The following is a 25,247-nucleotide window of genomic DNA, read 5'->3' on the forward strand; positions in this document are numbered from 1 at the left end:
TTGTACGTTTATCTCATTGGGCATTGAAAGATGCAGTGTGACTGTCCCTCTACACAAAGCGTCGAGATGCCTGCTGGGCAAAGCACACTGCAGCCTGCTCGCCGTGAGGTTTTTACGGCCACGTGCCGTTTCATGAATGGAAAGTAGAACGGGCCTGAGGTGTCCCGCCCCCTGGAAACAAGTTCAACGTGAGGGTCCCGCCTCACATCGCACAGGCCCAGGTGGACCCTTGCAGGCGCCCCCAGACCTTCACTCCAGGGCAGGCAGCGGACCTGCCTCCGCCTTCACCTCCTGTCACCCTCCATCCCAGACATGCTTCCTGGGTCCCGGGGGCGGCACCCAGCTGATGGCCGGCCCCCAAGCTCCCTGCACCTCGGCTCGGATCTCTCTCCGGGGGCCTCGCGCGGACCTCACCAGTGAATCTGCACCGCGCACGCGCGCACACAGGCACACAGCCCTGCCAGCCCCTCTCGCCGCGCCGCTCCCTCTCCGGTGTGTTCCACCTTCCGGCTCGGCTCACTGTTTAACATACTTATTGATCACCCTCGTTTCCTTGGACGGAACACTCCTCCCAGAGCAGGGGCTTGGCTCCCTGTGGACGCAAACACCAGGAGCAAGTCCGTAGATACCCGATAGATGAGCCGCGTTCCGTAGAGTCGGGTGACACGCTCCTCCAGGTGGACTGTACCTTCAGGCACGCTCGGGGACAGGAGAGGCAGGGCCGGTGCCTCAGACCGCCTCACCAAGTCCGCGTCCCGCTGGGCGCCAGCCCGCTTGCCCCGCGCAGGTCGGGCCGGAGCAGGCAGGTCACCGGCACCAGGAGGAGGGTGGTCACGAGAACGAGGATGTCCTGTTGGAGATTAAGTGCAGGGCCCCAAGCTTTAGGTGCTGCCACCTCCTAGGACCACCACAGCCGAGCACTACGAGCTGGGCAGCTTTAACCAGGAAAGTATTCGGAGTTCCGCAGGCGAGCACTTCGCAGCTGTGTCCAAGTCTCCAGCTTCTGGGGGCCCTGGGCTCCTGGCAGAGCACCGCCAGCCCCTGCCTTGTCTTCCTCTGGCTGTCTCCTGGACGCCAGTCATTGGACCAAGGGTCCAGGCCGCTCCAGCATGCCCTTGTCTTAACTCGGTATACCGGCAGCGACCCTCTTCTGACCGATTCTGAGACAACTAGGGGCCAGGACTTGAAAATACCTCTCTGGGCCATCACAGTTCAGCCTGTAACAGAAGTGTTTCAGTGATCAGCTCCATAGGTAGCATAAACTCTCCTAGCTTCCTTTTCAGGTTCATTGAATTTTGCAACTAATTTTCCATGCTACCAGTATGGCCTTACTGCCTGTTAAACAACCTATCAAATGGGTATCTTTTTGGAAGATGTCAGCATTTATACATGAAACGTTCTTCAAGTGTGGTCTCATATGACCACCTGCTTTTTTAACTATGTAAAAGTCATGTTATTTCGGTAGCAAAGTACCTTGACAATAAAGTGTTTTATACTCCTTGAGGCAATTTCACTTAACATTTCATGTTTTTCATAAAAAGGACTTGATGTAACTGAGTATGAGGACAATTTGAAGAAATCATGGGTGTGGAAAGAGCTATATGCCATCAGGAACGTCAGACCGTCCTGCCATGGCGTCCTGGGTGTGTACGGAGGGATGATTTACACTGGAATCTTCTACTGGATATTCAGAGGGATGGAGCCCTGGACCCTAAAACATAAAGGTAATTCCGGCCTGAGTATGAATGTTAGTCCTTAACTCAGGAAACGGGATCCAGTAAGTAGGGAAAGAAGGTGACCTTCTACACTTTACTATTTTAAACTTGCTTTCTTAGAGAAATGATGAATTCAGTATCTTTAGGAGGACAGGGTATCATTGTTGAAAGAGGGCTAAAGTCTTATTTCTTCAGTATAATATTTACAGGTTTTTATTAAAATATCTAAGGAAGTACTTTAGAATTAGATACATTTTTACTAAAAACCTTCCTCAAAACTTGGGAAGGTTCTGACTCTGATCAGCTCAAGCCAGCCAAGGACTGCACACCTATTGACTATCCAAAACCAGATGGGCAGATCAGTTTTGACCTTTTGTCGTCCGTGGCTCTGAGTGGCACCAACCATGAACACGACCAGCCGGCACATCTGACCTTGAAAGATGACAGTGTACCTGTAAACAGAAACCTGACCATATACGACGGGCCTGAGCAGCGGTTCTGCCCTGCAGGTCAGTACACTCATTTCCATCCACTCCTGAAACGTCAATAGGAGGATTTGCTTAAAACACGTTAGAAATAGGCTTCCGTTTTTTTAAAGAAATTTCTCCTTCTATTGCTTGGAAATTGTAAATGACTCCCATCTCCAGCTTCCTTTTGAAAACTCATTCTTATGTTTCTACTCTAATGCTATAGTAGTAGGGATTTCTCGTTAAGCCTAATTCAGATGGCATTTCTCAAAAGCAGCCTTTCTCTTTTCACCCTCAGCGCGAGGTTAAGGGTTACGGGGAAAAGCACCAAACACCTCTTTCCGTGTTCACGTGACTTAAAAAAAAATCGTTTCTGTCATGGCTGCTCCTGTCTGTATATATGTATGCTCATGTACACACACACGTATACATTATATATGTGTACATAGCCTAAAATACTAGATTTTGGCCACATGCAGCTCAGGGAAATCGTCCTGGACTTCAAATGCATCATGGATACAGTATCTTCCAGTGCTGAGCTTTCAACTAGAATTATAGTAGGAACTGGGTCTCGAGTGCTGGTAGAACAGCATTCAGGTGTGTGAAAATCAGTACCTTCTGGACAGGAACTAGAACATACGTTCTGTGAGGGAGGGACCTTGACTGTCTTGACTTTATCTTTTCGCCATTTCTGTCATCTCACTGGGTTGTAAGCTGAGGGTAAGGGCTGACCTAATCTGTGCAGTCGTGGCACACATGTATACGGGAAGATCACATTTTATTGCACCTGGCAGACACTGCTTTTTTTACAAAGCGAAGGTCCCTGGCAACCCCGTGCTGAAGAAGCCTACTAGCGCCATTTTTCCATTTGCTCACTCCACATGTCACATGCGGTAATTCTTGCAAAATTTCAAACTTTCTCATTATTATATTTGATATTGTGCTCCGTGATCTTTGATGTTAGTACGACTCGCTGAAGGCTCAGATAGCATTTTTTAGCAATAAAGTGTATTTTAAGTAAGGCATGTACATTGTTTTTTAGACATAATGCTGTTATTGCACGCTTCACAGACTGCAAAGTAGCATAAGTGTAACTGTTACATATGCACTGGCAACAAAAAAATTCACATGACTTGCTCTATTGTGATAATTCACTTTATTGCAGCGTCTGGGTCTCTGAAGTATGTCCGTATATAACATCACACCCGAAAACTGCTCAACCTCGAGTTCCCTTGTTGGTAACACCAACTCAGCCACATGCTGCCGTACCTTGTGCTTTTATGATTTTTAATTTATACAACAGCAAATGCACACACCCAGATCTCTGTAATATTCTGTGGGTAAACATTCAGTCCACAAACGCTGAGGGCTTCTGTGGCTAATTTCTCCAGGACTTTAGCCTCTGCTTTAAAGGCAGCTACTGCACGGAGTTGCCTATGTTTTCTTACAGGAGTTTATGAATTTGTACCTTTGGAACAAGGTGATGGATTTCGGCTACAGATAAATGCTCAGAACTGTGTGCACTGTAAAACATGTGATATTAAGGATCCAAGTCAGAATATTAACTGGGTGGTACCCGAAGGCGGTGGAGGCCCAGCATACAATGGAATGTAAACTGCAGCCGGCTTCACCCGTGCCAGTGTCTCTAAAATGGACGGCAAGTTAACTTCAAATGTTTGGAAGTTCACAGGTGTCAAAAAAGCTTAAATATATTTTTGATCAGAATGTTCATAAAGTAATTATCAGTGAAATAATTTTATACTATACCTAAAACTGTCCCATAAAAAATTATGAATGTCTCTTAAATAAAACTTTATAAGTGATGTAGCATCTACTTCTCTCTCCAAGTCTTCCGAGATTCGAACACTATTGGCACTACTGGCCTCCAATGTACATTTGACTCATCAGGCTCAGCACTTCCAGCGAAGTGTATCTCCTAGACCAGAGGTTGGCGTCCAGCCCACCACTCTTCTTACGCAGTTTTACTGGAACACAGCAGTGCCTCCTGGCTTACACACTGTCGATGGGGGCTTCTGAGCTCCAAGTGCAGAACTGGGTAGCTGTGACAGACTGTAATGTCTACCTGACCCTTTAGAGACGTCTGCCAGCCCTGCACACACGTCACAGAGAGATGCATCAAAGAACTGAGAACAACATACATACTTAACTTTTGATCTGTTTATTCAAACAAGATGTGTCTAGAAGTTTAAAATACACTGGACACTATTATCCTTTGTAATGCAGAGAGCCATTTAAAATGAGTCCAACTTCAGCATATTTTGTAACATTGGTCTATTAAGAGTGAATCCCTACCTGTATTCCTAGACTGCAAACAAGGGGAACTGAATTCTCAGAGGGAACACATTAGGGATCATACATAATAGACAAGATCCTTTAACTGTCTCACTTCAATACATACTTAAGCAAAACTGAATTCCTTATTAAGCAAACATTTTTGCATAAGCTGCCTTCTCTTTATCTTTCTGTGCCTTTATCTTTTGCTTGACTTTCAGCAATTCTGCCTGGATAGCTGCAAAATAAATATGTAATATGAGTTATTTCTCAAAACATCCAAAAAATTAGGCTGACCAGCAAACTCATGCTTTAGTGTGATAAAAAATGATATAACTCTTTGAAGGGTAACTGAGCCTTATTAACAGTGTATTTTACTTGGAGAAAGCGACCACACAAACATAAAAACCACAGAGCACAATTTTAGGAGACTGTCCACCGAGAGAACTAACTGAATTACACACAGATACGCCTTCTCCCTTCCATCAGAGGGGGGACCCCACTGAAGTGCCTCCCCAAAGACCTATTTCCACATCTAGACCTAGAATCACCATTTGTACTTGGTTTATTTGAAAAACAGGCTTATTTTTGTCGCAGCTTTCCAAAACTTTCCTAAAACGTATTCAGTAGCTAGAATGCTTAGGTCATGGCCACGTTCAGCTTAAGAAATGGTCCCAAACACTAAATTCGCCCTAAATACTGTGTCTTCTAATGCTGCTCTTCCATCTAGAGTTACAGGACAGCAGAGCACACAGTCTTCAGACACATGGACAGTGGCTACAGTGTAAGCTGAAGGCAGAACCCTGACTTGTGCCTTCTCCAGCATGCCTGGAGCCTGGCCTGGAACAGGCGCTCTGCAGTATCTGCTGGACAAGGCAACCTCTAAGTGACAAAGCATATGCTAGTTCATGAGGATCAATTCTGAAGGGACAAAATGAACTTGCACTACAGAAACTGCCAACTTACCTTTATCCTCTGGTGCTATCTCCTGAGCTTTCTTAAGATCAGCCTTTAATTGGGAAAAAAAATTAAAGAAATATTAGGTTATGAGTTATGAAAGTGGTTTTTTTAATTAAAATTTAAAACAGAGAGGAGCTTCAAGATGGCGGAGGAGTAAGACATGGACATCACCTTCCTCCCCACAGATACATCAAAACTACATCTACACGTGGAACAACTACAGAACACCTACTGAATGCTGGCAGAACACCTCAGACCTCCCAAAAGGCAAGAAACTCCCCCACGTACCTGGGTAGGGCAAAAGAAAAAGAAAAAACAGAGAAAAGAATAGGGACGGGACCCACACCTCTGGGAGGGAGCCATGAAGGAGGAAAGGTTTCCACACACTAGAAGCCCCTCCACGGGCTGAGACTGCGGGTGGCAGAGGGGGGAAGCTTCGGAGCCACGGAGGAGAGCGCAGCCACAGGGGTGCGGAGGGCAAAGCGGAGAGATTCCTGCACAGAGGATCAGGGCCGACCGGCACTCACCAGCCCGAGAGGCTTGTCTGCTCCCCCGCCAGGGTGGGCGGGGGCTGGGAGCTAAGGGTCGGGCTTTGGTCGGATCCCAGGGAGAGGACTGGGGTTGGCGGCGTGAACACAGCCTGCAGGGGGCTAGTGCGCCACGGCTAGCTGGGAGGGAGTCCGGGGAAAAGGTCTGGACCTGCCGAAGAGGCAGGTGGTGCGCGAGGAGAGGGGATTCAGAGCACCACCTAAATGAGCTCCAGACACGGGCACGAGCCTCAGCTAAAAGCGCGGACCCCAGAGACGGGCATGAAATGCTAAGGCTGCTGCCGCCACCACCAAGAAGCCTGTGTGCGAGCACAGGTCACTATCCACACCCCCCTTCCGGGAGCCTGTGCAGCCCGCCACTGCCAGGGTCCCGGGATCCAGGGACAACTCCCCCGGGAGAACGCACAGCACGCCGCAGGCTGGTGCAATGTCATGCCGGCCTCTGACGCCGCAGGCCCGCCCCGCCCTCCGTGCCCCTCCCTCCCACCGGCCTGACTGAGCCAGAGCCCCCGAATCAGCAGCTCCTTTAACACCGTCGTGTCTGAGCGAAGAACAGACGCCCTCCGGTGACCTACACGCAGAGGCAGGGCCAAATCCAAAGCTGAACCCCAGGAGCTGTGCGAACAAAGAAGAGAAAGGGAAATCTCTCCCAGCAGCCTCAGGAGCAGCGGATTAAATCTCCACAATAAACTTGATGTACCCTGCATTTGTGGAATACAGGAATAGACAACCAATCATCCCCAATTGAGGAGGTGGACTTTGGGAGCAACGATATATATTTTCTTTCCCTTTTTCTCTTTTTCTGAGTGTGTATGTGTATGCTTCTGTGTGTGGTTTTGTCTGTATAGCTTTCTTTTACCATTTGTCCTAGGGTTCTGTCTGTCCTTTTTTTTTATTATTATAAAATATTTTTTCTTAATATTTTTTATTTTAATAACTTTATTTTATCTTCTTTTTCTTTCTTTCTTTTTTTCCTACATTTTATTTTGAGCTGCGTGGAGGACAGGCTCTTGTTGCTCCAGCCAGGCGTCAGGCCTGAGCCTCTGAGGTGGGAGAACCAAGTTCAGGACACTGGTCCACCAGAGACCTCCCAGCTCCACGTAATATCAAACAGCGAAACTCTCCCAGAGATCTCCATCTCAACACCAAGACCCAGCTCCACCCAATGGCCAGCAATCTCCAGTGCTGGACACCCTATGCCAAACAACTAGCAAGACAGGAACACAAACCCACCCATTAGCAGAGAGGCTGCCTAAAATCATAATAAGGCCTCAGACACCCCAAAACACACCAACAGACGTGGACCTGCCCACCAGAAAGACAAGATCCAGCCTCGTCCACCAGAACACAGGCACTAGTCCCCTCCACCAGGAAGCCTACACAACCCACTGAACCAACCTTAGCCAGTGGGGGCAGACACCAAAAACAACGGGAACTATGAACCTGCAGCCTGCAAAAAGGAGACCACAGTAAGTTAAGCAAAAGGAGAAGACAGAGAAACAGCAGATGAAGGAGCAAGGCAAAAACCCACCAGACCTAACAAATGAAGAGGAAATAGGCACTCTACCTGAAAAAGAATTCAGAACAATGATAGTAAAGGTGATCCAAAATCTTGGAAATCGAATGGAGAAAATACAAGAAACGTTTAACAAGGACCTAGAAGAACTGAAGAGCAAACAGTGATGAACCACACAATAAATGAAATTAATTCTCTAGAAGGGATCAATAGCAGAATAACTGAGGCAGAAGAACGGATAAGTGAACTCGAAGATAAAATAGTGGAAATAACTACCTCAGAGTAGAATAAAGAAAAAAAAATGAAAAGAATTGAAGACAGTCTCAGAGACCTCTGGGACAACATTAAACACACCAACATTCGAATTATAGGGGTCCAAGAAGAAGAAGAGAAAAAGAAAATGACTGAGAAAATATTTGAAGAGATTATAGTTGAAAACTTCCCTAATATGGGAAAGGAAATAGTTAAGTCCAGGAAGCACAGAGAGTCCCATACAGGATAAATCCAGGGAGAAACACGCCAAGACACATATTAATCAAAGTATCAAAAATTAAATACAAAGAACAAATATTAAAAGCAGCAAGGGAAAAACAACGAATAACACATAAGGGAATCCCCATAAGGTTAACAGCTGATCTTTCAGCAGAAACTCTACTAGCCAGAAGGGAGTGGCAGGACATATTTAAAGTGATGAAGGAGAAAAACCTACAACCAAGATTACTCTACCCAGCAAGGATCTCATTCAGATTTGATGGAGAAATTAAAACCTTTACAGACAAGCAAAAGCTAAGAGAATTCAGCAGCACCAAACCAGCTTTACAACAAACGCTAAAGGTACTTCTCTAGGCAGGAAACACAGGAGAAGGAAAAGACCCACAATAATAAACCCAAAACAATTAAGAAAATAGTAATAGGAACATACATATCGATAATTACCTTAAATGTAAATGGATTAAATGCTCCCACCAAAAGACGTAGACTGGCTGAATGGATAGAAAAACAAGACCCATATATACGCTGCCTACAAGAGACCCACTTCAGACCTAGGGACACGTACAGACTGAAAGTGAGGGGATGGAAAAAGATATTCCATGCAAATGGAAACCAAAAGAAAGCTGGAGTAGCAATTCTCATATCAGACAAAATAGACTTTAAAACAAAGACTATTACAAGAGACCAAGAAGGACACTACATACTGATCAAGGGATCGATCCAAGAAGAAGATATAACAATTGTAAATATTTATGCACCCAACATAGGAGCACCTCAATGCATAAGGCAAATACTAACAGCCATAAAAGGGGAAATCGACAATAACACAGTCATAGTAGGGGACTTTAACACCCCACTTTCACCAATGGACAGATCATCCAAAATGAAAATAAATAAGGAAACACCAGCTTTAAATGATACATTAAACAAGATGGACTTAATTGATATTTATAGGACATTCCACCCAAAAACAACAGAATATACGTTCGTCTCAAGTGCTCATGGAACATTCTCCAGGATAGATCACATCTTGGGTGACAAATCAAGCCTTGGTAAATTTAAGAAAACTGAAATCGTATCAAGTATCTTTTCCAACCACAACGGTGAGGCTAGGTATCAATTACAGGAAAAAGATCTGTAAGAGATACAAACACATGGAGTCTAAATAATATGCTACTAAATAACCAAGAGATCACTGAAGAAATCAAAATGGAAATCAAAAAATACCTAGAAACAAATGACAATGAAAACATGATGACCCAAAACCTATAGGAGGCAGCAAAAGCAGTTCTAAGAGGGAAGTTTATAGCAGTACAATCCTACCTCAAGAAACATCTCAAATAAACAACCTAACCTTACACCTAAAGCAATTAGAGAAAGAAGAACAAAAAAACCCCAAAGTTAGCATTAGGAAAGAAATCATAAAGATCCAATCAGAAATAAAGGAAAAGAAGTGAAGGAAACGATAGCAAAGAGCAATAAAACTAAAAACTGATTCTTTGAGAAAATAAGCAAAATTGATAAACCATTAGCCAGACTTATCAAAAAAAAAAAAAGGGAGAAGACTCAAAGCAACAGAATTACAAATGAAAAATGAGAAGTAACAAATGACACTGCCGAAATACAGAGGATCATGAGAGATTACTACAAGCAAGTGTATGCCAATAAAGTGGACAACCTGGAAGAAATGGACAAATTCTTAGAAATGCACAACCTTCAGAGACCGAACCAGGAAGAAATAGAAAATATCTACAGACCAATCACAAGCACTGAAATTGAAACTGTGATTAAAAATCTTCCAACAAGGGCTTCCCTGGTGGCACAGTCATTGAGAGTTTGCCTGCCGATGCAAGGGACACGGGTTCGTGCCCTGGTCCGGGAAGATCCCACGTGCCGCAGAGTGGCTGGGCCCGTAAGCCATGGCCCCTGAGCTTGCGTGTCCAGAGCCTGTGCTCCACAACGAGAGAGGCCGCAACAGTGAGAGGCCCGCATACCACCAAAAAAAAAAAAAATCTTCTAACAAACAAAAGCCCAGGACCAGATGGCTTCACAGGCGAATTCTATGCATCATTTAGAGAAGAGCTAACACCTATCCTTCTCAAAACCTTCCAAACTATAGCAGAGGGAGGAACACTCCCAAACTCATTCTACGAGGCCACCATCACCCTGATACCAAAACCAGACAAAAATGTCACAAAGAAAGAAAACTACAGGCCAATATCACTGATAAACACAGATGCAAAAATCCTCAACAAAACAGTAGGAAACACAATCCAACAGCACATTAAAAGGATCATACACTATGATCAAGTGGGGTTTATCCCAAGGATGCAAGGATTCTTCAATATACGCAAATCAATCAATGTGATACACCATATTAACAAATTGAAGGAGAAAAACCATATGGTCATCTCAATAGATGCAGAGAAAGCTTTCGACAAAATTCAACACCCATTTGTGATAAAAACCCTCGAGAAAGTAGGCCTAGAGGGAACTTTCCTCAACATAATAAAGGCCATATATGGCAAACCCACAGCCAACATCGTCCTCAATGGTGAAAAACTGAAAGCATTTCCACTAAGATCAGAAACAAGACAAGGTTGCCCACTCTCACCACTCTTATTCAACATAGTTTTGGAAGTTTTAGCCACTACAATCAGAGAAGAAAAAGAAATAATAGGAATCCAAATTGGAAAAGAAGTAAAGCTCTCACTGTTTGCAGATGACATGATACTATACATAGAGAATCCTAAAAATGCCACCAGAAAACTACTAGAACTAATCAATGAATTTGGTAAAGTTGCAGGATACAAAATTAATGCACAGAAGTCTCTTGCATTCCTATACAATAACGATGAAAAATCTGTAAGAGAAATTAAGGAAACACTCCCACTTACCACTGCCACAAAAAGAATAACATATCTAGGAACAAACCTACCTAAGGAGACAAAAGACCTGTATGCAGGGAATTATAAGACACTGATGAAAGAAATTAAAGATGAAACCAACAGATGGAGAGATATACTATATTCTTGGATTGGAAGAATCAACATTGTGAAAATGACTCTACTACCCAAAGCAATCTACAGATTCAGCGCAATCCCTATCAAACTACCAGTGGCACTGTTCACAGAACTAGAACAAGAAATTTCACAATTTGTATGGAAACACAAAAGACCCCGAATAGCCAAAGCAATCTTGAGAAAGAAAAATGGAGCTGGAGGAATCAGGCTTGGACTTCAGACTATACTACAAAGCTATAGTCATCAAGACGGTATGATACTGGCACAAAAACAGACACATAGATCAGTAGAACAGGATAGAAAGCCCAGAGAAAAAAACCATGCACATATGGCCACCTTATTTTTGATAATGGAGGCAAGAATATACAATGGAGAAAAGACAGCCTCTTCAGTAAGTAGTGATGGCAAAACTGGACAGCTACATGTAAAAGAATGAAATTAGAACACTCCCTAACACCATACACAAAAATAAATTCAAAATGGATTAGAGACCTAAATGTAAGGCCAGACACCATCAAACTCTTAGAGGAAAACATAGGCAGAACACTCTATGACATAAATTATTGCAAGATCCTTTTTGACCCACCTCCTAGAGAAATGGAAATAAAAGCAAAAATAAACAAATGGGACCTAAGGAAACTTAAAAGGTTTTGCACAGCAAAGGAAACCATAAACAAGACGAAAAGACAACCCTCAGAATGGGAGAAAATATTTGCAAATGAAGCAACTGACAAAGGATTAATCTCCAAAATATACAAGCAGCTCATGCAGCTCAATATTAAAAAAACAAACAACACACTCCAAAAATGGGCAGAAGACATTTCTCCAAAGAAGGTATACAGATTGCCAACAGACACATGAAAGAATGCTCAACATCATTAATCATTAGAGAAATGCAAATCAAAACTACAATGAGGTATCACCTCACAGCAGTCAGAATGGCCATCATCAAAAAATCTACAAACAATAAATGCTGGAGAGGGTGTGGAGAAAAAGGAACCCTCTTGCACTGTTGGTGGGAATATAAACTGATACAGCCACTATGGAGAACAGTAGGGAGGTTCCTTAAAGAACTAAAAATAGAACTACCGTATGACCCAACAATCCCACTACTGGGCATATACCCTGAGAAAACCATAATTCAAAGAAAGTCATGTACCACAGTGTTTATTGCAGCTCTATTTACAATAGCCAGGACATGGAAGCAACGTAAGTGTCCATCAACAGAGGAATGGATAAAGAAGAAGTGGCGCATATATACAATGGAATATTAGCCATAAAAAGGAACAAAACTGAGTTGTCTGTAGTGAGGTGGATGGACCTAGATACTGTCATACAGAGTGAAGTAAGTCAGAAAGAGAAAAACAAATACCGTATGCTAACATATATACGGAATCTAAAAAAAAAAAAAAATGGTCATGAAGAACCTAGGGGCAGGACGGGAATAAAGATGCAGACCTACTAGGGAATGGACTTGAGGATGCGGGGAGGGGGAACGGTAAGCTGGGACAAAGTGAGAGAGTGGCAATGACATACATACACTACCAAACGTAAAACAGATAGCTAGTGGGAAGCAGCTGCATAGCACAGGGACATCAGCTCGGCGCTTTGTGACCACCTAGAGGGGAGGGATAGGGAGGGTGGGAGTGAGACACAAGAGGGAAGAGATACGGGGATATATGTATATGTGTAACTGATTCACTTTGTTGTAAAGCAGAAACTAACACACGATTGTAAAGCAATTATACTCCAATAAAGATGTTAAAAAATAAAATTTAAAACAAAACTTTACCAATGCTTGGTCGTATTCTTTTAGTCCTTGCCATCCTTGGGCTCTACGGTACAGTGCTTTGGTATTTGCCGGATCTATTTCAAGGGCCTACAGAAAGTTATACAGTTAATATTTTTATCTAAGTACTGAGTACTAAGTATACATGCTGGATTTCCATTTACTGCCCGTCAGCTCCAAAACAGCCGTTCGCTGTTCTGTGATAAGGGCGCTGGGCCCTGAGAGCCTCCGGTTACACGCTGCTTTGTCAGCAGAGGGCGCCCAGTGCCCACGGCCGAGGGACCCACTTCCCTTCCAGGTCCCTGCGAGCCTCCCGCGAGCTCCCCCAAGCTCCGGGGCACCCAGTGTGGCCCAGCCCCCCTCCCCGTCGCGCCTGGGTCTCGGCCCAGGGCCTCCATGCACCCCAGAGGGAGCAGCTGCTCCTGTATCACACACATCTCTGCACATATACATACACATATACCCTGCAATGCCCCGATCCTTCAGCGTTCCCTCTCCTAGCCAACCCCTCGCTACTCCAATCTGCCCCTTATGTGTATCTGACAGTAACCTTTCTCTGTTGGAATTACTGTGTGGTGTCTATCTCCTGATTGAGCCCTAGGTGATAGGAGAAAAACATTCTGGATAGAAATTTGGATACACTCATTTAGTTGACATCTAGGGGTTTTTCAGGAGCATGAGTAACTTTTAATAGGTTTTTCCTCTGAAACATTTTAAAAATAGTGTATTTAGTAACATCTTTTAGAGGTCAATATTCGGATTTTACTGAAAAGGGTGTATATTATCTGCCTCACAAAGGTCAAAAAGTGATCCAGAGTGAAGAGCAATCTCGTCCTCTGTTGCATGTTCCCTCCTAATAAACACATTCTTATTCCTTATTCCACCTACCCCACTAAATTAGGACCTCATTTTATTTCCACTTGCTCGGGCATAGCTGATCTTTGTGACCTAGATTAATGTGCAATATACATAAAAGTTACTAGAGGCGGTCTTTCTAAAATATATGTTTTAGTTTGGAAAACTGCTCAAACTGTGCAAGAGGGAGGCAGTCATAACTGCTCTGTTTAAGGCAGGCAGGCTGCCACCTTGCCAGCTTTGTCATTAGCACTCCCGGACGTCCCCGTGAAGGCAGGGCACCTTCCTGTGTGTCCCAACAGCACGCACTGTCCCTGTACAAGTCCTGACGACCCTACGTTGAAACTGACTCCTTCTCCCACCAAAAAAGCTCCTCAAGCTCCTCGAGGGGAGGGTCTTTCAATTAAAACACTGAAGTGTGTTAGCTGCTTAACCTGCTCCCAGCACTGCGCTAAAGGCTTTACGTGCATTACACATGGTCTTAACAATCCCAGGAGGAAAGCAGTATTTCCATTTGGCGTACGAAGAAACTCAGACTCTGCAAGTAGGAACTTGCTCAAGATGGCAAAGCGACGACGCTCTGCTAACAACCTCGCCGGCCACCGTCGCAGTCATTCCTGGCTCTGTCTTCCAATGCCTGGCACATAACAGGCGCTCAAGTGTTAAGTGAATAAATGAGCTGAGGAGGAAAGTGTCTTCAGAGAAATTAAGTGATGTAGTGTTATAAGCTAAATGAATGGTCTGAGAGGAAGAACTGAGGTCCAAAATACTCAGAGATAAAGTGACTTAGATTATGTTTCACCGGATCTCACTAGGTCCTCCGCAATAAGATAGCAGTAGTGTCACATAAAACTGCTTTTGTTCGAAGTAGTAAGTCATCATCCAACTCTTTCAAAAAGGTAACATCAACAGACTTACCTCCAAACAGCTGTCGACTGCTCCCTGCCAATCGGACAGCTTCAGTTTGCAGGCTCCGATATTCAGCAGGCAGCTCAAAGTGACAGGCTGCAGCTTTGCTCTGCCTGCGTTCTCAGTAGCAGCCCTCGAGCCTCCCACATACCTGGAGAACACATCGGTACAAGCAGCAAGCAGCCCCCATTAAGACTTAACTCTGCTCTCCTCCACTCGGTCGAAACGTGCTGCGTCAGTTCTGATATGAAAGTTCACCACATGCTAATATTAATGTTCTTAATGACCACAATCTTTTTATTAAATGCTTTCCTTTAGAAGATTTTTACTTGTTCCAACTTCTTTCCCAAAATGTTCAAAGAAGACAACTTAAGAACAATCCCCAAACCTAGAGATTATACAGTAAGGAACACTTCTATTTGTAAAGCTCAGGTTTCCATCACCCACTTTCCAGTGTAATTAGGTTTGGAACCAAGGCTGTCATTGTGGGACAGGGACTGGAATGGGGACAGGTGAAGAGCCCTGTGATGGTGATTCTGACTTGTCTTTTACTATAGTTCCTAGCTGTTTACTGAAAAGGGCCTGGCCCCCAGAATTTGGTTTCTAGAGTCTGTCCCCCACTGAAAAGAATCAGGGCTCCTTGGAGAAACTCAGATCTGGACACAAGGTTAAGTATAAGATGGGTCTGGACCATCTTGTGGCAGAAAGCAAGAGCTCACAGACTAACAGAACAGTCAAAGGGATACAGGAAAGGGGCTCCCATCAGACAATCGGGAAGCCTTCAAGCATCAGAAAGAACGAAGGTAATAGTATAATTCATTGAATTGATCAAATACTACAGTAATACTTTAAAAGAAGGAGGGGTAGAGGGTCTTTCAAACAGAAGAATGCCAGCTCGTAACTGCAGAATGAGAAAATCGCAGTTCTGCAAGCGTCAGTGTAATAACTGATTCAGGCGAAGGGCTTCAATGGTGCTGAAACCACTGGATGAAAGGCCAGGAATGAGATGTTCACATAATCTCACAGTTATCACCTCACAGAGGGCTTATTATTTACAAAGGGGAAAGGTACTTTCATAACAGAGACGTGGCTAACGCCACTTTAACCAAGTGCCAAAACTCAAAACGGGCGAAACTGCCACGTGCCTTCAGGACACGGTATCATAGGAAACATACACGTCACCTATTCAAGTCCTTGCTAAAATATGTAACCTCAAACTAACCTTGAGGAAGCAATAAACACACAGATGGTATTCCGTAAGACAACGGGCTTCGACGCCACAAAATGCAAATGACAAAAAACGTGGAGATTAAAGATTAGAGGAGCCTTAGAGACATAAAACCAAAGGATATAATGGATACTGGCGTAAAAACAAAACAAAATTGAAACAACGGGGGACCTCTGAATATGGATGACATAATGATATTTGGGAGATGTTTTCATAGTCTTAAGGCTAAGTAGAAGAGTGTCCTGGCTTCTCAGGAAATGCTTGCTAAGATATTGAGGGGTAAAGTGTCATGGTATCTGCAACTTCCTTTCAAAATGATTCTGCAAAAACAAGTGTGGTGAAACTTAAAAACTGGTGAACACAGGTAAAGGTACATGGCTATCCATGTACTATTCTTAACTTTTCTGTGTTTTGAAATTTTTCAAAATAAGAATCTGGAAGCAACCAAAGAAGTGCAACTATTTCAATACACCTGATTACTCTGCAAGTAATATGCCAAAAATAGAACAACTCTTGAATTTCAGTTTATAATTCAATTTCAAGTGCTTACAGCAATTTATTAAAAATATTTTATTACCTTAAAACTTTTGTGTATTTTTTAATGGCCATCTCCCAGTTCTGGGATTTGAAAAAAGTATTTCCAATGTTTTTTAAGTCTTCCGTTATTAATAAAATTTTATCTACCTGTACAAAAGAAAGAACACGAATATGTTGGGTTTTAGTATATAACGCGGTTTAGTGCTAAGTTCTATCATTGAGACAGACTGATACAAAAAGCTCAAAATTTTAGGGCTAAATATTTTTAGCAGTTTAAGTACTTAAACTTTAACCCACGTGAAAGTACTCACGTCTTTTACATCTATGTCTGCATCCTCGGGGAAGTCTGGATGACTGTCACCAGATCCATCCTTGGGGAATATTCCCCAGTCATCCCAGCCCTTCAGTTCTCCGCAGTCTGCAGTAACACACAACTGTAAAAACAACCGTCAACTGTAGAAGCGTCTACCTTATTAATGACGACTTTAACAAGAGTCTGGGCTTAAAAGCTCTCCAGCCGCAAGGCATGAGCAACAGCGTCCAAGCTGCTTCTGACGCGACAGGCTGGCGTCGGGAGGCGCACCTCTGCACACACCCCGAGGAGCACAGCAGGGTCACTTCGCAGCACACGTGCCTGGTGCTGCTGTCCAGGAGCTCCGTGCACACAGACTATGTGGGAAGTTTCATCGTTCCCCGTGGGATTCTCCTTATGTGGGCACGTGCCTTCGACTCACTGACTGCTGTTTCCTTCGCACACTGAGTGGCAGCCCCCCTCCTGCAGGTCTGAGTCTCCAATTCCACTCACAACCCTGCCCGTGAGGGTGGATTCACACACATTTAGAGCACAAGCCTCTTGGGAGTGACATAATCCAGTCTAAACCCTTAAATGATTTATGCAGGCTGAGGAAACGGGCCAAGGAAAGTTAAATAACAAGAGCAAGCCTAAACCACAAGTTAAATGGCAGAGAGGAGACCAAGTTTCCCGGTTTCCTGCTCTCTCTGTACTCATATACACACTGACTCAAAGTTTTGCAGGTCTAGGAGAGTTAAGTTACCAAAATCAGCAAGACTGATGCTGAAATCATAACAACCTCCTTTTAAACTGCCCTCATCTCTCCCAGTGTACAAAAGAGCTTTGAAGAAAAAGTGGCAGGGCCAGGCTTCTTTAACAAGAGCCGTCCTAACGTCTTTCAGCTAACCATCATCTGAGCCTTTTACTTACATTTGCTAAGACAGCAGCTAGGATAACGAGGGTCTTACCCTGTCACTTGGTACTCACTTTGGCAGGTTTTTCACCTTTCACCTCCACATTCTCCAGAATCCTTGCCACACCCATTCCTTTAATCACTTGGCCAAACACCACGTGTTTGCCATCCAAGTGAGGAGTCGGAACCATCGTGATGAAGAACTGAGAGCCGTTTGTGTTGCGGCCTGCATTTGCCATGCTCAGTAATCCCTCCTTATCATGCTGCAGGAATACGCCATTAAAGAAAACCAAGGTTAGAGTTATTGTCTGAATTACTCTCTACCAACCATTCACAAAACTAGGGTGGACTGCAATACTACTTAGATCACACCGTGTAGTGTAATCTTACTTTGTACCAACTGTAACCTTTAATTCACAAAACGTGGGATACTTAATCACTTTTCAAACTTTAAGAAAAGCTTATGAAACGGAATGAAGTAACAGAAACAATCGTGGGGGGCAGGGGTGGCACTTCTAAACCGGCCATATTGAGAAAGTGCTTACGCTTCGTCTTTAAGATGAAGACCTAATGATTCGGCTTTGCCCTTTCTTATGATGGGGGCGTTTTTTTCTGAAAAGCACTCAACAGCGCTCCCGCTCTCAGGCCTACATTATGATTCTTCCTTTACACTGAGAACAGCGAGGGACATTCAGTTTAGACTGGAAGTTCCGTTAGGTCCTTTCCTACTCTCCAAGGAAGCCAAATATCACGGCTTTCATCCAGTGAAGCACTTCTTGAGAGAATGCCCAAAAGGAACCGCCGCGTACCTCCCGAAACCCAACGTCTACCTTGGCCCAGCCTGTTCAAAGGCTCCATGGCCCCACTGTCTTCCTCTTTCCACCTGACCCTAAGGCTTCCTAAACGCACTCCTTGTTGGGCCGCACGTGTAACACTCATGCTGGTCCTCCCGCCTAAGGTGCCTTTACCCCTCAACCTAAATCTAGCCCTGCCTTCAAGGCCACCAAGCGTGTAGAAGAACCAGATGCCCTTGCAAAAGGCCCCCTTGCTTCTTCTCAACACGTCTGTCACATGATCTTAGTGTTCATCCTTCTGGTAGCTTCCCTTTCTCCCTTCCAAAAGTTTGGTGCTCTTCCCACGATATTAAATATTATTAACCTTATTTCCTCACGCCTTTGTCCTTCCTCACTCACATCCCTCCCTCAAACTGGCATCTGTATTCTAGTTCCTTCTAACCAAATCTCAGCCACCTTGCGAGGTCCAGTTTGCCCAGCTTAAGTACCCATTCCTCCTCAGTGTCTTCCCTAATATATATCATACTTTCTTCCTACAGCATACACAGAAAGTCACAATCAACTTAGCATTTACTAGCGTATTATTGTATTATTCTCCAGTTGTCCTATGTGTTTTAATCTTGTCTTTCTGGCAAGATTTTTAATTCCTTATCATGAAGGCGTTTCATTTTTATAAACTCTTAGGCGCCAGTGACAGGACTAGCTGCAGGCAATAAACTGTTTAAAAGACTGATGACATTTTATTCTCAAATTATCCTAATTACCTTGCTCATATTCCTCATTTCCAAAAAGAGTCACTTTACTTTTGTACTTACACGTCCATTCTTATAACCTGAATGATGCAACATACCCCGACGGGGACATCTTGGGACCAGGAAGATAAGAAGGCACAGGCACCACTAACGTCCTTTAGGAGCCTGGACGTTAACCAGATCTGCTAGTGTGCAAATCCCCTGACATCCCAGACATTAGCGATGCTTTTGTTGCTCTTCAAATTTAAGGATAAAGCATACCATCCCTCTGATGAGCATATTTTTCCTGGAAACAGTTTTGCCATATGGTGGCCACCCTTAAAAAGACATTGGCTTTACTGAAGTATATAAACCTGGATCACAATGAAATCGCTGTTGCATTCTTGCCAATAAAATCACTACTGGATGAAATTTTTTCGTATTAAAGACGTATATTTATGGGGCTTCCCTGGTGGCGCAGTGGTTAGGAATCCGCCTGCCAATGCAGGGGACACAGGTTCAAGCCCTGGTCCGGGAAGATCCCACATGCCGCGGAGTGACTAAGCCCCTGCGCCACAACTACTGAGCCTGCACTCTAGAGCCCGTGAGCCACAACTACTGAGCCCACGCACCACAACTACTGTGCCTAGAGCCCGTGCTCTGCAACAAGGGAAGCCACTGCAATGAGAAGCCCGCGCACCGCAATGAAGAGCAGCCCCCGCTCACTGCAACTGGAGAAAGCCCGCACGCAGCGATGAAGACCCAACACAGCCAAAAATAAATAAATAAATTTATTAACCAAAAAAAAGATGTATATTTACAAATATGATACCTTTCACAAATAAAGGAGATCTGAGCACATCTGAGGCATTTATCCTAATTCAACAAGTATCCCAGGCACATAACTTTTATTATCAGCAACAAACACGCATTTTTGTCTACTTTACCTTATAATGGAAATTTTCATCTTCAAATTTTTCACCATAAATACTTTCTCCACCTGTCCCATTCTGATTTGAGAAGTCTCCACCCTGAATCATAAATTTCTTAATAACTACAAAAAAGGAAAATCGCCATTAGAAGCTACAGATGACTGCAGCAATGCTGACTAACGGATATGTCGTAATGAGGACAACTTCTCTCCTGTCCTTCCCCGCCCCCGTCCACAACTGCAAACTCTTAAAAGGCTTTTCACAGTCTGAGTCCCAGCTACTCCCACTCCCTGATGGCCCACTAACACTCAAAGAATCAGTTCGCATGGCACCTCCCCTATAGAACTGTCAGACCCCAAAACTGGAACTCCTTATTTTTCTCCAACAGCATCTTGATTCTACCTCCCTTTTATCATATGTATCATAATGATCTGTCTCTCCCGGCAAACAATTAAGTACAGCAACTCCTTTTTTCCTCCTTGGTAACCATGTGCATGGCTGGGCACATAATGGTTACTCAAAAATGCTACTGAATAACCAATTATTCCCAAGAGGTTTGTTACACTGTAATGCAAGTACTTCAGCAAATATTATCACTTAGTAGCAAGGGTTCCCAAGAACACTGCCGCATGCTCAGAGATTTCCCAGGACTCACAGAACTCAGTATCTGTTTGTATTACATGGATGTAGTAAGTAAGAAGACACAGCTGGATGATAGGGAGAGAAGATACAGGCAGAGGCTGGAGGAATCCAGGTGTTCCCTTATGCTCCCTCGCTCCCATGAACGGTCACAGGGCACATTCCTCTTCCCCCCAGCAAAGAAATGCAGCAACATGTGCACAGTGTTTCTCCCCAGGAGAGCCCTGTAGAGACTCAGCACCCGAGGTCTCTGCTGGGGCTGATCCTGCAGGCACTGTCTGCCCAGCAGGAAGCAAAATTCCAGACTCCCAAAGGAGAGCAGTGTCCAGCATAAATCAGAATGCACAAAGAGTCTAGGCAGAGTAAATCACCTCCAGGATTCAGAGAGAGGTTCAAGTGCCACGCTCCCTGACTCCAGGCAGTGGCCACCCTTTGCAAGTAGACTCTTCTAAGGCCAGCAGCCTCAGGCCTGATACGTTAACTCTTTTCTGCACACCCTTTATTAGCACACAGGCACTCCTCCATTTATTGCGCTTTGCAGATACTCTGTTTTTTTTTCTTTACAACTTGCGAGGCTTGTGGTAATCCTGCATAGAGCAAGTCTATCAGTGCCATTTTTTTTTCAAAAGCATTTGCTCATTTCATATCTGTGTCACATTTTGGTAATTCTTGCAATATTTCAAACTTTCATTATTATTTGTTATGGTCATCTGTGATAAGTAATCTTTGATGTTACTATAATTGTTTGGGCATTTTTTAGCAATAAAGTATTTTTAGATTAAGGTACATACTATTTTTTCAGACATAATGCTATTACATACAATAGACTACAGTATAAACATAACTTTTATATGCACTGGGAAACCAAAAATTTGTGTGACTTGCTTTACTGCAATATTCGCTTTATTGCAGTGGACTGGAACTGAACCTGCAATATCTCCATGGTATGCTTATATTTTGGTATTTTATTAAACGTGAAAGTAAATCAACAGTTTAAGTATTTTAAAATCACTGTTAGGGGCTTCCCTGGTGGCACAGTGGTTGAGAATCTGCCTGCTAATGCAGGGGACACGGGTTCGAGCCCTGGTCTGGGAAGATCCCACATGCCGCGGAGCAACTAGGCCCGTGGGCCACAACTACTGAGCCTGCGCGTCTGGAGCCTGTGCTCCGCAAAAAGAGAGGCCGCGATAGGGAGAGGCCTGCACACCGCGATGAAGAGTGGCCCCCACTTGCCACAACTAGAGAAAGCCCTCACACAGAAACGAAGACCCAAAACAACAAAAATAAATAAAAGAAATTAATAAACTCCTACCCCCAACGTCTTCTTTTAACAAAAAAATCACTGTTAATTTTTTCTTAATCAAGTTTTAGAAGAATTTAAATACTCATAATTATAGTTTAACTCATTTGTTTATTCATTAAACAAATATTTATTGCGGGCCTACTCAATAACTATGCTGGATGCTAAGGACAAAATGGTGAGAAGATACAGTTTCTGAACTCATGGAGCCTACAGTCTATTGGGGGAGCCATCAAATAATCACTGAACAAAGGTATGACTACACAGTGTGAAAAGTCACCTTTTGATCACACATCACACCAGGTGTCCAAGACACAGAATCTTTAAGTTGGCTGCAGTCTTCCCAAGCAATCCTGCCCAAGAAGTAGGCATAACTTTCTGTCACCAGGTAGTCAAGCTACCCAAGCTCTGTCTGTTTACCATGGCCACACCCTGGTGAAGCTAGGGTAGTCCATTTCTGTATAAATAAACCTTAGTACCCTCCCATAATTAATTCCACCTTCCACAGACCAACCTTTATGAAACTGAGCTATCATCTCAGATCTCAAAGCATCCTTTTGGAAACTAACAGTATTTTTTTTTTTTTTTTTGGTTCATACAGTTTGGAGGATTTTTTTTAATTGAGGTAAAATTTACATAGCATAAAATTAACCACTAACCATTTTAAAGTGTACAATTCAGTGACATTTAGTACATTCACAGTATTGGTAATTATCACCTCTGTCTAGTTTCAAGTTCTTTTCATCACCCCAAAATGAAACCTTGCACAAATTAAAAGCAGTCACTCCCCATCCCTCTACCCCTAGCCCCTGTCAACCACCAATCTGCTTTCTGTCTCTATAGATTTATCTATTCTGGATATTTCATATAAATGAAGTAAACAACAAGTGACCTTTTGTTTTTGTGTCTTGCTTTTATCACTTAGCATAATATTTTCGAGGTTTGTCCCCATGGTACCATGTATCAGTACTTCATTACTTTTTATGGCTGAATAATAATCCAATATATGTAATTGTTAACTCTCACCCTCTACTTAGTGTTTTCTTCCCTAACTTCTAAAGAACAGGATCCAATCACCTATAAGGAAAACCAGATTCAGAAAACGCATTCGTACTTCGATGGAAAGGACATCCTTTGAAATGCAGAGGTTTCCCAGTGGTGGGTCCGATGCCTTTTTCTCCTGTACACAATGCACGAAAATTTTCTGCAGTTTTGGGTACAATATCTGCAAACAATTCCAAGACAATTCGACCAACTGAAAGAAAAAATGAAACTGTGTCAGTATGCAAAACAACCAGCTAAATAAGCAAATGGTAAAAGGAGAGTTGGTAAAATTATGGTGACTGAAAGACCAAGTTCTCTTTTTTGGTCAGTTTTCTAATATTCAAATTCAGTCTACCTCATGTTAAGTATCATGTATCTAGATGAATTTGAAACAATTATTTTACTACATCTTACAAAGGATCATCAACACAGCAGCCAGAAGAGTAGCACCATTTAAGGACACCATGAACTAGGAATGGTTTTCATTTGATTAATTTCTCTGACATGTGCTCATAACTTCCCATCACCAAGTAACCAACAGGAGAAAATGAAACATACTGAGGGGTCACGTCGGCCATGCTGTAGGTACAGCTGTAGTCTTTGTGCTCTGTGGAACCTGCCCAGTGCTGCCTCTGAAGCAAAAGCTGAAAAGTTCACATTCTAGACAATTCCTGAGGTAGGTAAAAGATAAACCTGGCACTAAATTTCAAAACAAAATCAAAGTACTGATACATATAAGTCTGTGGGGGGGGGTGGGGGGGTGTATGCGCGCGCGCGCGTGTCAATGGAAGAGGATCACCTGCCCCACCAGTAAGCAAAGGATGTTGCAGCCATCGAGCCCTCTCATTACAGCCGCCTGCACAGTGAGCCCTGTGGGAGCTCAGCATAAAGACAAACGGGCTGCCCAGTGCCAAGCCCACCGAGCCCTCAGCCGCTGCAGCCAGCCCAAAGGTGCCCCCTGAGGAGACTCAGAGTGAGAAAGCACAGGACGCTGGCCCCGGCAGCCGAGGTGCACGTCCAAGGAAGGTTTTCAGTGAGCCCGGACTCTTGCATCTCCTCATACACAGAAAAGCGCTACGTCCCTTAACTTGATACGTCTGGTTTCCTCTGTTAACGGTCATCTTTTGATGTTCCCACGACCTGGTTTTTGCTGCAAAAACTCCTATATATCCCGGCTCCTCCCTTAGCCCTTCAGAGCAGTCCTCAGAGCTATCTGCAAGGCTGCACCCCGGCCTTAACGTCCTCAGTTTTGCCCGCCAAATAAAACAAAAATCCGGAACTTTTAGGCAACGGGAGCCCCCGAGACGCATATCCGGGGTTTTCTGAATGTCCTCCAAACATAAAAGCAGGTGGCGGGGAAGGGCGGCCAAGTCGGGCGAGACAGACCCAAAGGCCGCCACCACCCCCGAACAAAAACCTCCAGAAACTTCCGCACGCCCCAGGGCACCGGTACAAGGTCGCGGGCCCACCCCAACCTCTGGGACCCCGACCCCGGGAGCCCCGCCTCCTCACCTCGCTCCCCTCCAACGTCCACGTCCAAGAAGACTCGGGGGTTACTGGGGTTGGACGGCTTAGCCTGGGGGGACGGGTGCGACATTGTGGCCCGCAGACGTGTTCGCGAGCTCCTCGGAACACCCCGTGGCCGCCGCGCAGCCCGAACCCCAAAACCGGCTGCGTCTGCGAAGAACCGCGGCGCTGGCAACCAGCTTCCGACAGGAGCCCGGAGGCCGCGGCCCGACTTCCGGCGTCTCCGCCCAACTTCCGGCGTCTCCGCCCGACTTCCGGCGTCTCCGCCCGACTTCCGGCGTCTCCGCCCAACTTCCGGCGTCTCCGCCCAACTTCCGGCGTATCCGCCCGACTTCCGGCATCTCCTCCCGACCTCCGGCGGCGTCAGACTTCGCTCCCGGCTGTGTTCTCCTGGTCGTGCTTTCTCTGCCCCCGGCCTGCCCTGTTTTCTCGCTCACTGAAGCCGCAGCCCCAGGTATTTCTATATCTGTCGCTCGAGCTTTATGGCTCTTCCTGCTGTCGTGGCGTGGGGGAGAGCGTGTCGGACAGCCACGCCCTTTCCAGCCTCCGGGTCCCGCTCACTAGTGAGGGGCCGCTGCTGTGAAGCTCCGTTTGTCTGGGAAACGGGGCAGGAAATGCCAAAGTCCGGGGGTTTGGGGCAGCCTGGCGGCGGCGCGTCCCTGCTCCCCGGGCCGGGCCTGGGCGGCCGTGTTGTGCTTCGATTTTCGCCCGGCCGTGGGAGTGAGGCGGGGGCCGGGCGGAGGG

At 44.7% G+C, this 25,247-nt stretch overlaps 2 protein-coding genes across 4 annotated transcripts in view; one reads left to right on the forward strand and one right to left on the reverse strand.

Annotated features, from left to right (window-relative positions):
• Nucleotides 1-4,005, forward strand: part of ETFDH (electron transfer flavoprotein dehydrogenase) — a 34,253-nt gene extending 30,248 nt beyond the window's left edge. For both annotated transcript variants that reach the window (XM_029234984.1, XM_029234985.1), the window contains 3 exons: nucleotides 1,542-1,724; nucleotides 2,003-2,224; nucleotides 3,633-4,005. In XM_029234984.1, coding sequence (XP_029090817.1) covers nucleotides 1,542-1,724; nucleotides 2,003-2,224; nucleotides 3,633-3,796 — 569 coding nt within the window. In that variant the 3' untranslated portion in view covers nucleotides 3,797-4,005. The remainder of the gene's footprint in view (nucleotides 1-1,541; nucleotides 1,725-2,002; nucleotides 2,225-3,632) is intronic.
• PPID (peptidylprolyl isomerase D) lies at nucleotides 80-24,707 on the reverse strand. 2 transcript variants are annotated; one of them, XM_029234987.1, is made up of 10 exons: nucleotides 24,489-24,707; nucleotides 23,047-23,187; nucleotides 20,009-20,115; nucleotides 17,611-17,799; nucleotides 16,643-16,765; nucleotides 16,372-16,478; nucleotides 14,576-14,717; nucleotides 12,806-12,892; nucleotides 5,441-5,483; nucleotides 80-1,217 (listed from the first exon to the last, which is right to left on the reverse strand). In XM_029234987.1, exons 1-10 carry the CDS (start codon nucleotides 24,571-24,573, stop codon nucleotides 1,213-1,215), a joined length of 1,029 nt encoding a protein of 342 aa, XP_029090820.1. In that variant the 5' UTR covers nucleotides 24,574-24,707; the 3' UTR covers nucleotides 80-1,212. The 2 variants fall into 2 exon arrangements, with proteins under 2 accessions (XP_029090820.1, XP_029090819.1); XM_029234986.1 differs by lacking the exon at nucleotides 80-1,217 and adding an exon at nucleotides 4,350-4,712.
• Between the last annotated feature and the right edge of the window lie 540 nt (nucleotides 24,708-25,247).

Source organism: Monodon monoceros, unplaced genomic scaffold (assembly GCF_005190385.1).
Source record: "Monodon monoceros isolate NGI ecotype Baffin Bay Population unplaced genomic scaffold, NGI_Narwhal_1 Super_Scaffold_20, whole genome shotgun sequence".
NCBI classification, from domain to species: Eukaryota; Metazoa; Chordata; class Mammalia; order Artiodactyla; family Monodontidae; genus Monodon; species Monodon monoceros.

Excerpts from the sequence above, each read along its gene's own strand:
- PPID (XM_029234986.1), bottom strand. The coding sequence starts at position 24,573 with ATGTCGCACCCGTCCCCCCAGGCTAAGCCGTCCAACCCCAGTAACCCC. Across the intron at positions 16,766-17,610 it reads AAGGTGAAAAACCTGCCAAA|TTGTGTGTTACTGCAGACTG; the intron begins GTGAGTACCAAG and ends TTGTTTTTACAG. Across the intron at positions 16,479-16,642 it reads CAGACATAGATGTAAAAGAC|GTAGATAAAATTTTATTAAT; the intron begins GTGAGTACTTTC and ends TCTTTTGTACAG.